At 35.5% G+C, this 14,599-nt stretch overlaps 2 protein-coding genes across 2 annotated transcripts in view; both read right to left on the minus strand.

Annotated features, from left to right (window-relative positions):
* Positions 1-401: 401 nt before the first annotated feature.
* The window catches only part of LOC127831768 (carboxypeptidase D-like), a 54,210-nt gene continuing 40,012 nt past the window's right edge, over positions 402-14,599 (minus strand). The window contains exons 6-7 of the mRNA XM_052356810.1: positions 1,819-1,964; positions 402-1,297 (exon numbers count right to left, since the gene is read on the minus strand). The gene's annotated coding sequence lies outside the window, so the exon portion shown is untranslated. The remainder of the gene's footprint in view (positions 1,298-1,818; positions 1,965-14,599) is intronic.
* LOC127831769 (uncharacterized) lies at positions 3,391-10,171 on the minus strand. Its single transcript, XM_052356812.1, has 5 exons — positions 10,107-10,171; positions 7,366-7,460; positions 4,607-4,741; positions 3,766-3,953; positions 3,391-3,619 (listed from the first exon to the last, which is right to left on the minus strand). The coding sequence occupies exons 1-5, from the start codon at positions 10,135-10,137 to the stop codon at positions 3,577-3,579; spliced, it is 492 nt and encodes a 163-aa protein (XP_052212772.1). The 5' UTR covers positions 10,138-10,171; the 3' UTR covers positions 3,391-3,576.

The raw sequence follows: 14,599 nt of genomic DNA on the forward strand, positions 1-14,599 counted from the left end.
GGCATCCATTTTAGTTTTTTAAGTCAATACAACAATAAATGCATATAGGAACACATATTTAAATTAAAAATGCAACAATCAGAGGACATAATCAATTAAATAGTAAATGACTACTTAAAATATTTTTTAGCACTGTTTGTTTTCCAGAGATTTGTGAATATGCCGTTTTATGTTCTTCTTGAACTAATGCAATATGTGCTTTGGAACTGGAATCATATAGTGTTGGAAAGCTGGTGTTTTGCGTCCGGAAGCTGAAAATTGAAAAAAAAACAAACCTCCCCACTCATTCCATCCCGCGAAACCCTTAAGGTGTCGCAAGCCTAGTATTTATTCAACTATGTGTCGTACAATACAATCTGATTTTACAAATAAATAATTACATAAACACAAGTACGATACAAAACTGATACACCCAGTCAAATACTATAACAATTTCCGCCTAGTCTGAATTTTGTTTTGAAGAGTCCTTATTTTAAACGAAAAAAAATCAAGAAAAGCTGAAAATATCGTCAATGATTGCCTGTCCGGACTGCACAAAATAATCTTAGACGAGAACATTTAAACAATTTTGAGGATGCATGTAACATTACAGAGCTATTACTTGACGAGCTATGATTTTCTCGGTTTTGCTTATATATATTTATATATATATAAGATTTATGCAATAAATCTCACGAAATTAATTTTAAAGATTTAAGAAGGATCACGCTCACAAAAAGTAACGTTTATATTGTTAGCGGAAGATAAAATGTTTGTGTTTGCGGCCTTAACTCTTTCAGTGCTGAAACCGAATTTTGAAAGCCTTTGCAAACAGTTTGGATCCAGATGATCAGGATCCAAACTGTTTTTATTGTGATAGTATTTTTTGACAAAAATTTGAAGAAAATGCTAATTTTAGAAATTCAACAGACGACATTTCAGCAGACGACAAATTTCCCAGCATGCAAAAGGTCAATACATTAGAGCACGCGATACCACATAGAACGTAGCTATAATTGACAAAGAGGCTGCGCATTGAAGCGCGTCGCTCGAGGGACCGCGTTTGTTGGTTTCAGTTTCAGTTTTGATAGCGTCCACAGTTTTAGGGTGACTTTCAGTTTTAGTTTCAGCTGTTTTTTCAAGTTTCAAGTGTGGTAGATTCAGTAGGTATGCTAGTTTCAGTTTCCGCGTCCACAGCTTCAGTTTCAGTTTCATTTGAAGTTACAAGTTTGTCAAGATCCAAAGTGACGTCAACGCGTGTGACGACGCCTGTCGACACGATGAACTTTTTGGTCTCCTTGTGGATCTTGTAACTGACCTGCAATGATAAACAAAGCACATGTTTATTTGCATATTAATCCGAACACAGCATGTCATAAGACAGGAAAACTATTTGTTATCACAGAAAAGGTAATAACGCACACCTGCTTGGTTTAAACCTTTAAAACTTAGCTCGATTACATCGAAAGCCCACAGCTTATTGAATCGCTTTTTTGTCGGTTCCATGGTAGAAACAACTACTTAGCGTAAAAAGATCTGAAGATATCTCACACAGTTTTGATCCAACATGTGACATTCTGGTCATTAGGCGGACACCATATCCATTCAGCAACGGTGAAACGTTACACCAGAATAAAAACGTGTTGGCTTAAGCTATCTTGGCTATATCTCATCTGAACAACAAATGTACTGAAGTAAGTCTATAGTCATCAAACAATTAAAAACAACACATTCATGATGTATGGGTTCATGTGCATGTGATAAAACCGTTTTATTACGATAAATAAAACACGTTACCGAATATATATGATATTTGAAACATGCAAACTAAAGACTCACATTCAAAGTATATGTGCCTGGCATGAGGAGTCGGAAGTACTGGCCGCCATGTTTAAACCTGAATGTCGGGAATGCTCGTCCTTCAAGGTTCAACACAGCGCCATCCAACGAGATGTTGTTTTGGTCCCGAATGTATCCCTTTACACCTAGAAATGAAATCTCGACATCAAAAACACGAGGATTTATAGTTATGTAAAATACAACGTAAAAGTTGTTTCTAGCCCATTAACCTTTTTAACTCGGAATACAAGTTAAAATGGAAAATGCAAACAGTGAAACAGTGCAGTATGTCAGCAGTAGCTTAAGCAGAGGGGGTTATTCTATGACAAACAAGATGGTGACGTCAATGCCAATATAGTTGTTTTTCGCCGTTGTACAATCTTTATTTCTTGTATTAAGTATAACTATGCCGCTCACTTTTCAGCAATATTGACAAGAAAATTATTAACAGTCATATTGTATTAATATTCGCTCTTTATTTCGATTTTACTCGCTGAGAAATTTCTTAGCGGGTCACACAATTACAGATCCTCTGTAGAAAAATTCGCAGCGAGTATGATATGGTTGAAAAATGCATTTAAACAATTAACACAAGTAATAAAGGGTATTAAGCTGAGCAAAATACCTCGGATAATAATCTTGGCATGAGCGTCGCCATCTTGTTTGTCACGTGATCACCCCCTCGGGAAAAAAAGCCTTTCAAACTTTAATCTATTAAGAAAGGTGCTTAATTGTAATTTGATTTATAAAGGGACTTCAAACTGATTACAATTCTTATCTAAGTAGTTTTCGGTGAAAGTGGTCTCTATGTCTTACCCATGTGAGCCAACAATAGATAGTTGACCAACGCGTCTTTGTTCTTCACCCAGTTATCGGATAGAGATGAAGCACTCGGAAAATGGCAGCAGGACAATTCTATTGTGATTTCACATATGCCTTCAGCAAGGTAGTTGTAATACTCGCAACTTACAATTAAAGTTAACTGCATGCTTGGATACAAATGTATAGGAGTTTACACTGCATTTCACGGTATTGAAGTCATGTACGCATCGTTCTGGCAAAACTGTGCTTAACGCTTGTTCTTAAAGTGTCCTCCCAGATAAGCCTGTGCAGTCCACAATGGTTCACCGACTTTCCGCATAAACTTGATTTCCATAAAATCGGATTAAAATGGTATTTTGGTAGTGTGAAAAATACGCGTTAAAATGGCTGCTACATGATTTTATATACAATAGGTCAAAGAAGATTCATGCTTGAAAGAACCTACCACAGGCAGTCCAATATCGTACATAATTATTAGAGAACACTGTGCCAAAGTTATGTTCAGATGTTTATTTTACTACACTGAACGTCTACTTTAAGGGATGGTGGCTACGGGTAAATTTGACTATTGCACTTTTATTATTTTCTGTTCCAATCCCGTTTGATATGCGCATGTTGATCTAGAAATTGAACGGCGTCTTTCCTCCAAAGAAACCAGCCCACAAATTGGACGATGGTAAGTAAATGCGTTCTCAATATATCGCGCGGAAACGAAATGGTTTACGGACTGACATTCAAACCGAGCGAAAGACAGACCGGCTCAAAGAAGTAGTTGTATGCTTGCTATGTTACTTATATAGTTACCTAACACAGGATTCAACTCGGCTCCGTTTGTAATGCCATTCTTAAAGTACCCGCCGCATTCGTTGCCATTAGTTTTTTTAGACATAGTGTAGTGTGACCTTGCATAGGTCAGAGCTTTATACTGGAGTGTCGTCATCCACCGTCTTCGAGGGTCCGGAAAAACCTTGTTTTGGGTCTTAAAATAAATTTAACGTAAGGCATTTAAATCAAGTAATTGCAACTAATTCAATGCATTAATAAACAAATCTAATCCAATGAATGTCTCATTCTCTGTTATTGCGTTGTGTTTATAAGTCATCAAGGTTTAATAAGACATACGACCTGAGAAATAAAAGTCGCAGGGGTAGTTTGCAACCAAAGCACCACCGTGCAAGTTGGCAGAGATTACAAAATTGTAGTCGTCCAGCCAGTCTATCACGTGCTGCGTTTCGGGTTGGACGGGTTTGAATGCCCCGCCGTGAACTAAATCGGGGAAGTTTCTTTTCAAGTTGTCCTCGTTGGCGTTGTATCTGAATAAGAACGGACATGGTAAACATATGATCGGAATTTCGGAAAAAAAATATACAAAAAACTAACTGATAATATCCGTCCCAATAACGTTTTATACAACACTTTTACGTACCCGCAAGCGTTTTCTTTTATCTGACTTCGCAAGCGTTTTCTTTTATCTGACTAAGTGAATTCGTTGCTTATATGAAAAAGCTGCGAACTCAGTCGCATGTATCGTAGTAATAAAGAATCTGACAAAATTTAGGATCTGACAAAATTTGATAAAAATTATGATATGTGACTTCACGCGGTAATTTTGGCAAACACAAACGATCACGTTGAGCGAATGTGCGCTTTTATGAGATTGAAGCCAATGGCGCTGCATTAAATATATTAACCTTGCTCCGGCAAAATCGAGCTTAATGCATGTGCGTAAAGGGTCGTCCAGGATTACCCTGTTAAGTCCGCACAGGCTAAAACGGAACGACATTTTTCGCTGTTATAGTATTTTTCGTTGAAAAGAAGTCACTTCTAAGCAAAAATCCAGTTAATCCAGAAAATGTATGTCGTCCCCGATTAGCCTGTGCGGACAGCATGCATTAGCCCTTTTTGCATTAACGAGGCTCATATATATAAACTAATTACTATTCCCCCTGTTTAATAATACACCTACCGGCCTAAGGTACCCGTGCATCGACCCTCCACTGATATGTTGTAACCATCGAGGTTCATTGACGGCATGATGTGCACAGTGGTGTGACGTCACGTACAGGTCAATCAAGTGCAGCAACACCTCCCGACTTACGGCCTGAGCAATATAACGGCAGATATACTACATTTTATATTTATTTTTAACTTTTACGCGGCACAAAACATAACTTAACAATTTAAACTTTATTGATTAATTCTTTGTTTAAATCCCATTTCCAAAATCTTGTCAATGTCATACACGACCGTAAACCACGGGCGCCACGACTTTTTTGCGATGCATTAATAAATGAGCAAATGGTTCTTCCGAGGTGGCGCTAAGGACCAGATGTTGTAAAATGTCACGGATAATTCTTCAAGGTGATTTGTGTTGTTTTTTTTCAACATATTTCGCATTATTTTAAAAATCGGACAATGTAGTGCGATTCAACGAAGATTATTTCATCCACAAATGTTCAGAAACATACAATCCCAACCAATTTGAAACGTGGGAGCCTTTATAAGTTGCGGCGTGGTGGAGTTTTATACAGCAAATCGATGTATTTTTGCCTGTGTGACGAGCGAATTTCCACCCGATTAATTCGGGAACATCAACGATTGCGTTCAATATATAGTAGTTGCTGCATTTACACACACATTGGGTGTTGAAGATCTTATAATTAATTTTGTATTTTCCAAAAGAGATGGAGCCAATACCAATGATGTAGCGCTAATGACAGGAGGCGGTGCCAATGCACGATATGTGAATCATCAAATGACTTACATTTGATCGATAATGTTCCATTTCCATATTTCATTTCATTTTTCAACGTAAATATAATAATTGAAATCCATACAGAACATATACACATTCTATAAAAAAAGATGTAAATATATACATATATAAGTAACCGACTATATTAAGAAGTCAATAATCAGAGAAAAACTTATTGTACGATATAAACCCAAAATATGTAATAGTCAATAAATCCAACAGCTGAATTCTCAACATATTTTTTAACAACAAATGTGTTTATACAGCAACATAGTTCACGAAATAATTAACAAGACGTTAGTTCTGCTTGAAACGATTAGTTTTGTACCCTATTACAATGTCTTAATTCACAAAAAGGCAAAGGTCAACGAACCTTAAATAGGCTAAAATATGTCGTTTGTTCTCTCTAACATCTGCAAATAAATAGAATAGCTCAGGCTTTAATCGTTAATCTTTTTTTAATTATACATTATACTCAAGTTTGTTTACAGTTGTATAGTATATTCAATGACAGAAATCTATAAAATTTCTTTGAAACAAATGTTTCTTCATAATTATGTAGACTTTACTGTTTTGATTATATTTCAATTTGATCGAATTAAGAAAAAAATCGAACACTAAATTTGGAATATGACACGAAAAGTGTATGGTCGGCACCGAAAATTAAAATAGTTGAGCATGTGCATTTGCGCAAACTCCTGTAATTATCGCCACCTCATTGGTATTAGCTCCATCTCTATTGGAAAAATAACAAATTATCTATCAGATCGTCAAGAAGCCATGTTATTGTGCACGGAACAACTTATACATGTTCAACGGATTTGTTTGATGTTGTTAGCGATTTCATTGGGTCGAATTTTGCTCCTCACACAGGCAAAATACATCGATTTTCTGTTATAAACGTCTCCATTCCACAACTTATTAAGGTCATCAGGTTTCCAAATGGGTTGTTATTATATGTTTCTGTATATGTGTGGATGAATTAATCCTCACTGAATCGCACTTAATTGCCGGAATTTTAAAATAATGCGAAATATGTTGATTAAAAAAACCCAAAAACCTACTCACTTTGAAGAATTATAATTGACTTTCAAAAAATCCTGTCATTAGCGCCACATTGGAAGCACAGGTGGGTAGCGTGTGGCTATGATATTAATTAGTTAAAACATCATTTTGAATGATAAATAATCATATTATAACGAAAAATTAACTTTTCTGAAAAAAAATATTTCACTATCAAATATATATATAACAAGGTATGCAACTCAAAATCAGCCCAAAACGGGGTGCATCGCTTTGAACAGCCATATCTTCATCAATTGTGCAGCGATTTTCACGATCTCGGTCTTATTCAACGCAGAAATGAATTTCCTTTCTGGAAATGTAATGTCTTGCAATATTTTTACAAATGCTGGGTCAACTTTTCAGAAATAACACGATACACAACTCGCATGACCCAGTTGACAGTGATCTATCTTTAATAGGTTCAAACAATATTGCTGAACTAAATATTCATAGGCAAATACTTCACGTTAGGTGTAAGCACTAAGTTACAATTATTTTCACCACGGACTCTAGATTACACTCCGTGTTTTCACAAAGTATGTTAACAGAATGCATTAACATATTTTTATTTCCATCTTTAATCAATTGCGCTGTTCTCTGCTCGTGTGTAACTTAATTTCGTGATGAATAGAAACCACTTAAACGGATGTAGAATTATTCCGAACTAAAAGGTAGATAAACAACGCCATATAAAAAAAAAAAAATATAAAAATAAATAAAGAAAGGATCATTGACCATGGATTCTGACCCTTTATCCAATAATTTGGAAACTATCAGTAGTGTTACTCTAGATAAAACAAAGTCAACGGAGCTGAAATAATTTGGATTATAAAGAAGCATATTTGTTGGCCCAATAGGATGAAATATCTCAGAGAAAGGTCTCATGACCTTTGACGCATAGATACCTCATTGCCATGCATATTTCCGATGTACTTCACGTGTGGTCGAAGATCGATATTGGAAAACGAGCTGCCGATCGCCATTACCCACAAGTCATCGCCTAGAGGGACAAACATAATCGGACCGCGCTCTGAGATTTCAGCAGACAGGCAGACAGGCAGGCAGGCAGGCAGGCAGGCAGGCAGGCAGGCAGGCTGGCAGACAGCCAGGCAAGCAGGCACGCAGGCAGGCAGGCAGGCTGGCAGGAAGGCAGGCAGGCAAGCTGGCAGGAAGGCAGGCAGGCAGCCAGGCAGGCAGGCAGGCAGGCAGGCAGACAGACAGACAGACAGACAGACAGACAGACAGACAGACAGACAGACAGACAGACAGACAGACAGACAGACAGACAGACAGACAGACAGACAGACAGACAGACAGACAGACAGACAGACAGACAGACAGACAGACAGACAGACAGACAGACAGACAGACAGGCAGGCAGGCAGGCAGGCAGGCAGGCAGGCAGGCAGGCAGGCAGGCAGGCAGGCAGGCAGGCAGGCAGGCAGGCAGGAGGCAGGCAGGCAGGCAGGCAGGCAGGCAGGCAGGCAGGCAGGCAGACAGACAGACAGACAGACAGACAGACAGACAGACAGACAGACATACTTCCAGACAGACAGACAGACAGACAAGACAGACAGACAGACAGACAGACAGACAGACAGACAGACAGACAGACAGACAGACAGACAGACAGACAGACAGACAGACAGACAGACAGACAGACAGACAGACAGACAGACACTTAATTCAGACTTATACGCAAGTACATCGTCTTTATACACAAATAATTACAGAGCATTATTGAACATAAATAGTCAATTTAAAATATAAATACAAATAAACACATTCGATAGTAAGAACACGGAATTTTTATCTAGGGGGGTATAAAATCTATTCAACGGTATTATTAAGGATGGCATTTCTTATAACCAAAGTTTCTTTTATATATTTACCGTACATAAATTAGAGTTAACTAATCTATCACATGATACCAATAATTTGTGGAATTTAAATACAGATGGCTTCAGATAAAATTTAAGCCGTGATTAACGCTGTGGCTGATCAGGGACGACACCTTCCCCTTTTATAGAATTGGTCGTTTAAAGGAAGTCTCTTAGCCAAGAAAATCCAGTAAAGGCGGAAGGTGTCGTCCCTTATTAGCCTGTCCGGACTGCACAGTCTGTAGTGGCACTTTACGCACATGCATACAGAGCTACTAATGACAACTGGTAGTTAAATAGTAAGTGTGGTTACCAAGCATCGAAGTCATATACATTTTTATGGTGACAAAGCAGAAACTTACTTCAATGAAACTCAAAAGTACTCATGTGTTTATGCAAAACTAAATAGCATTATTTCTTACTGAAATTTACGTTAAACCGTTCTGAGTTTTAATAGTTTAGCGAATTAAATTCGTTCAGTAAACAAACATTAGAAATAATAATTCATAACTGTCAAACAAGAAGACCCTGATCCACAAAAATAATAATAACAAGACACCAAAAACGACGCAATCTTGTTAAATGGACTTTGTAACTGTTTGAAAGAAAGTTTCATGGATACCAAAAAATAATGTAGACATAATATTCTTACAAGCGAAATGCACTGCCGACTGAAAACAGTTATCAAAATATCAGTTGGTGAATGGGAAATCATCAATCAATAATAGTGATAACAAGCGCTGCATGCGATAATTATTATCGTATGCAGTGCTTGTCATTGAAAAAGGGAAATACGTCGTTAAAAAACCTAATTTTCTAAATGTAATGGTCGACTTAATATTTGCGCGTAAAATATTGCTTCCAAAGGTAAAAGCTTCGAATCCCAGGAAAGGACACATTTTGTTTTAAGTTTTCTTTATATTGTCTGTATTGGACAATGAAATACATACTATTAAATACGTATACAATATTTGTTAGATACTACAGTTAATGTCTTTTTTACAAAAAAATTAAAAGTTCCTTTTAATTTACCGACATACTTTAATAATGTGACAATTTTCGATTGCAATAAAAAAAAATATCTTCGTCTTAGCAATATTAATAAGACCACTATTAAGGATTGTTTTCGTTTCATATCGGAAGTTCAACGAGATTTACGTTCGAAACACAAATGAAAACATATAGACTGCACGGATTGCACAGGCTAATCGTGTTCGACACTTAACGCACATGCAATAAGTTCCCTTTTCACAGAGCACGGTTGAAATTAATTCATTAACCCAATGACCTATGATAATATAAAGTTTTTATTGTTTTTATTTTATAGTGACCATATTGTTTTATAATGATTTTTAATATCATCTTAAAACCTCATAAAGGACGAGCCAGATGTGCGTAAATCAAATGACAACATATATTATTGCCTTAATTGTTTAATAAAAACGTTATTTTAGTGTTTAACAATGTTTCTTGAAGATGACTCGAGCTTAGGGCTTTTATTTCGAACATTTTGTCTTGTATAACACACACAAACAAAAAACAGCAACAACAAATACAGAACACTAACATTTCGATAATTGAAAATGATTCCAAATATATAAAGCTTGAGCAGGTACTTGTACGTTTAGTTGTTTTAAAGAAGTCTCTGCTAAACAAACAAAGTATCGTCAATGATTAGCCTGTGTGGAAAGAACGGGCTTATCTGGGAAGTCACTTTACGCATATGAAATAAGCCCCTTTTTCCCAGAGTTTAATGCAAACCCTACCTTGAACACTTTTCCCAATGCTGTACAGCATGGTGATATCCGGGTACTTGTTGTTCACTTCCCGGAGATATGACGCCATTTCTACGTTACCATGGTGGACGTGTAACAGGGTCATAGTCCCGCCAACCATTGTTAAAAGTAGCGCCAAGAAAAACGGACACATTGCTGCTCTGTCCGGATCTACAAACAAACATCAAATGAAATTGCTCCATTTGTGATGTATAGGAACGATGGCGCTGCCTTTTACATACATGTATACACAACAAGAGCCTTGCGCATCAATAGCCATACTTATGCTTTTCGTTTCCTTACAGTGACCAGGGGCAACACTTTGTTCCATATTAGTTTTAGTGTCAAAGAAATCTATTCTTAGCGAAAATCCAGTTTAGGTGGTAAGTGTCGGCCCATATTGATTTGTGCATATGTCATTTCGTTTTGTGCATTTTTCACCATCTTCTATATTAATCAGTCTAAAAGACATAATTTTATTACGTGCAATATCATTTCGTTCTTTCCATAAGACATTGTGTAATATTATTTTGCCAAATTGTTCGTCATGAACTAACTTGTGTAAAAAAACACGTATTTTTATAAAGTAAAATCGTCATTTGTATATGTGCATAAGTAAAGTTGGTTTGTTTGTTTTCCGCGTTTGTCTATGCTTGTACGATTATCATTAGTGGATGTTAATTTCTCGAACTGTTCTATGCATAATAATTATCATCCATGCCATCACACTTGTGTATTTTGCATTTGGCTAAACAGCAAATGTATGCTTAAAAGCTCATACATGCTGTTGTTGTTGTTGCTAACTTTATACTGTCCTGTAGAGACATCGTGTCCTTATGTACATTTGTCATAATGTTATGTAATTTAACAATGAACAATGTGCTAATTTCACTCAATTTATATAAGCATCGTTTCGTTCAGTAAATTTGTATTTATTTCACTTAAATACATTCAGTTGTTCTGTTCAAAGAATATTCTGTGATTAGACTGATCGTTTTGTTCTGTATTTTTGCCATACTGTTATATGGACATATCCGTTGTTTACACCAAACACAGTTTACCATAAGCATGTTTTACCATAATTATATAATGTTAAATTATCAGGTTGCTCTTGTTTTGTCTCATTTTAAGCCCTTCGTTTCGTTCTGTAAATGTGTCATCACGACCTTTCTAAATTTGTAGATAGTTATGTACTCGGTCTGCCATTTCGTGTTAAAACCTAGTTTTATTTTGCACATTCGTTATAATGATGTATACATTTATCCGGCTGACTTATAATATGCGCGTTTTGCCATGCACATGTCTGTTTTTTTCACGTGGTTCTGTGCTAATGTCACAGATACATATCGTTTCGTTATGTGAAGTTGTCTTTATGTTATGTGCATTGGTGAAGTTGTTCATTACTTACTTTATAATATCATGTCGTATCAACGCGATGCTCATCATATTTAACATGACCGGTATGGCGTGTATATAGGCCAAAGTATACAGTACCTGCATTGTTCTTGCATCAATATGTGATTGTTACATACAACATATCGTTATATGCATGCGTCATTATATTTTGTGCATTTATTCGTTAAGTGCTCATCTTAAAATATTGTGTAATTGGTCCATGAGTAGGATAGTTTCTAATTGACAAAACCCACATTGAAACCAACAATTATACAAGCACGATTTAGGGTCATTACAAATAATGAAGGTTGTTATTGGTTCAATCAAAATTAAATCCAATTATCCATATATATTGCAAAATGACTTTTAAGTACATGTATACGAAACCAGTCAATTGGAATTTCTGTTCTATATTTATTTAGCCTTTAAGATTTTTTTAAATATATTTTGTTTCAGAGATAAATACAATACCCACGTATCTATAAAATAAAGGGAACATTTTATTTGTTTGTTTCATGGACAGTTTTATTAGTTTGGACTCAAACAAAACCACTTAAGTTATTTACTTATTTTATTTTCAGAATTTACCTCCATAAAAAAGAAACATGTTTGGACAACTATTGAAAGTATAAAACCCATCAATCACATTGGCATTTATTAGTTTAATATGTTTTATTCGTGTTTCAAAAGCAAATAATGTCCATCCGCACCTGAGGCTGCTTTTTTATTAATGGAACAATAACAAGAAGATCTATGCTTGTATTATTTATTATGCTCTCTGTGCCCATTTTTCCGGCGTTTCTTGTTTCATCGTCCAAGATATAATAAAATCTGATTCCAAAGGCTTCGGATACCCGCGGCGAAAACGTTTTTATTAAAACCTGTTTTCTATCATAATTTATTTAATTAATATTTCAAGGCTTGATTGGAAATACAAGTAAATTTAATAAAGTTGTATTTACTATGTTTCGTTCTTATAAACAAAAATAGTAAAATACAGTACAATATGATCTAACTAAAATATGATTAAGTAAGGCCAGAACAACTAAATAAATGCACAAAACTGTTTTAAATATTGACATATCGAAAGTATGTTTCAACAAGAAAAAAAAATTAAACACATTTCAATTTTACACATATCAAGATTAACGTGCATAAGAGACGACCTAACTACATGATAACATGAACTTATATATGTACAAAACTTATTTTTATATGCAAATGCAAAACATTAGAAGACGAAACGATTTTTTTGAGTATGACAACATGTAGATAACACAGAACAAATTGGCAAATGTATAGAACGTGCAGACCAATGCAATCAGAAGGCATAATTGACATTACACAGTATAACACAGTATTGCTTAATTGGTGTCGTCCACACGTATTTTTGAAATCATATTTATTTACTCGTTCCAGAGGCGGTTCCAGGACTTTCGATCCACCACACTTCTGAAGCGAATTTTCCAAAACACCACGAGGTGTCTCAGCGACAAAATGGGACTATTTCGTATATAATCGAAATGAAAACAAATTGATAAAATTAACTGATAAAGGCTTCCACATTGAGCCTTGGTAACTGGTGATTACAATTAAGCAACATATCTACGAAAACAATCACAAAGAATAAAACTGTAGTGTACGACACAATTTTAATAATGTAAACATCGATTACATCTGAAGCTGTAGATTAGACAGATGCCACTATTTGGGCGTGAGAATGAATCATCAAACAAAATGAAATGAACAACAAGCTAACCTCTATGTCAAATTAAATGGGAAGGTTATAACCATTAAAACGATATGTACATCCTTTTAATGTTCCGATAAATCAATATTCCATTTTAACCCATCTATTTTTGGATGCGTTTGTATCGAATGTAAAGCACAATGACCAAAACACGATGTACAAATGAATGACTGGTCAGACAATTTTATTGTATTCCTGTTGAAGTTTGCAAATATTCATGACAAGATCATAATATATTTTTTTCTGTAATTTTAATATTTGTGTATATCTGCCACTTCTATCAATCGTAAACTATTTCAATAATAATGTATTCAACGTTTTTAAACTCTGACTTTGTACAATAATGTACGCGGCTGTTTTTGTTAACTTTTTGTTATTGATATTGGTCTTGTTAATTAAGATATGGTAATTTTATAAGTGTGTGTGTGTGTATACGTGTGTGCGCGCGCGCGCGCGTGTGTGTGTGTGCGTGCGTGCGTTAGAGTGTGTGCACATGGGAAAATGTAATCAACAAAACATTTATATTCTTTAATACTTTCTGTTAATAAATATTTGTTTCTTGAGACTATTTCAATATTGGAAGAGAAATTAAAAATATAAGATAAGTCATATAATATACTTGCTTTTTATGACACTTCTATTGCACTGTTACAGTACTCTTATGTCCGTCAAAGTCTTCATGTTTGCATTATAATGTAGCAATGCATTATACATACCATAGTTGTTTGAAGGCCTCATTGAAAATAAGATTGCCATTGTTAAACTGTTTGCATGACTTTGTATCAATGTGTTGTCTTAAAGAGTTTCCTTCGGAAAATAAAGAGATTAAATAAAATCAATAAAAAGTTTACGTAGCACATATACGGGTACATGTTACAGCGCACTTAGAAAGAAAACATGCTTTCTTAATTCGCCGGCAATTTCCGCTTTTGTTGTTTTTGCCTCTTTCTACTGCCGAAATAGATTGATAACTTTATGTACAACTTTTTGCGTTTAACTTTCTTTTTGTCACTTTACATCCTACAGCTGACCCTTTTAGTAGTTTTGATTTAGATATCCACCCGGATTGGGTACCGGGGCCCTTTCTAGATTGCTAAGTAAGAAGCGAGTAAGCCATTTCAGCCATAATAATACTGCGACTACAAGAAAGTCAGATTTTATACAAAATACCATGGTTTACTCAAATCAATTAACGATTGAGTCGATGGCATGTTTGCAACCTGTGTGACATCAGTTATTGCCTGCCTTTAATCAAAAGGTCCTAATCGATTAACAGATTTTATTAAACCCGAAGCGAGTTCGAGCCAACTGAACAAAAGAACGTGTGAAAACTATGACC

This window comes from Dreissena polymorpha, chromosome 5 (genome assembly GCF_020536995.1).
Source record: "Dreissena polymorpha isolate Duluth1 chromosome 5, UMN_Dpol_1.0, whole genome shotgun sequence".
Taxonomy (NCBI): domain Eukaryota; kingdom Metazoa; phylum Mollusca; class Bivalvia; order Myida; family Dreissenidae; genus Dreissena; species Dreissena polymorpha.

Excerpts from the sequence above, each read along its gene's own strand:
- LOC127831769 (XM_052356812.1), bottom strand. The coding sequence starts at position 10,137 with ATGCTGTACAGCATTGGGAAAAGTGTTCAAG. Across the intron at positions 4,742-7,365 it reads GAAATATGCATGGCAATGAG|GCCGTAAGTCGGGAGGTGTT; the intron begins GTATCTATGCGT and ends TATATTGCTCAG. Across the intron at positions 3,954-4,606 it reads TGCACGGGTACCTTAGGCCG|ATACAACGCCAACGAGGACA; the intron begins GTAGGTGTATTA and ends GTTCTTATTCAG.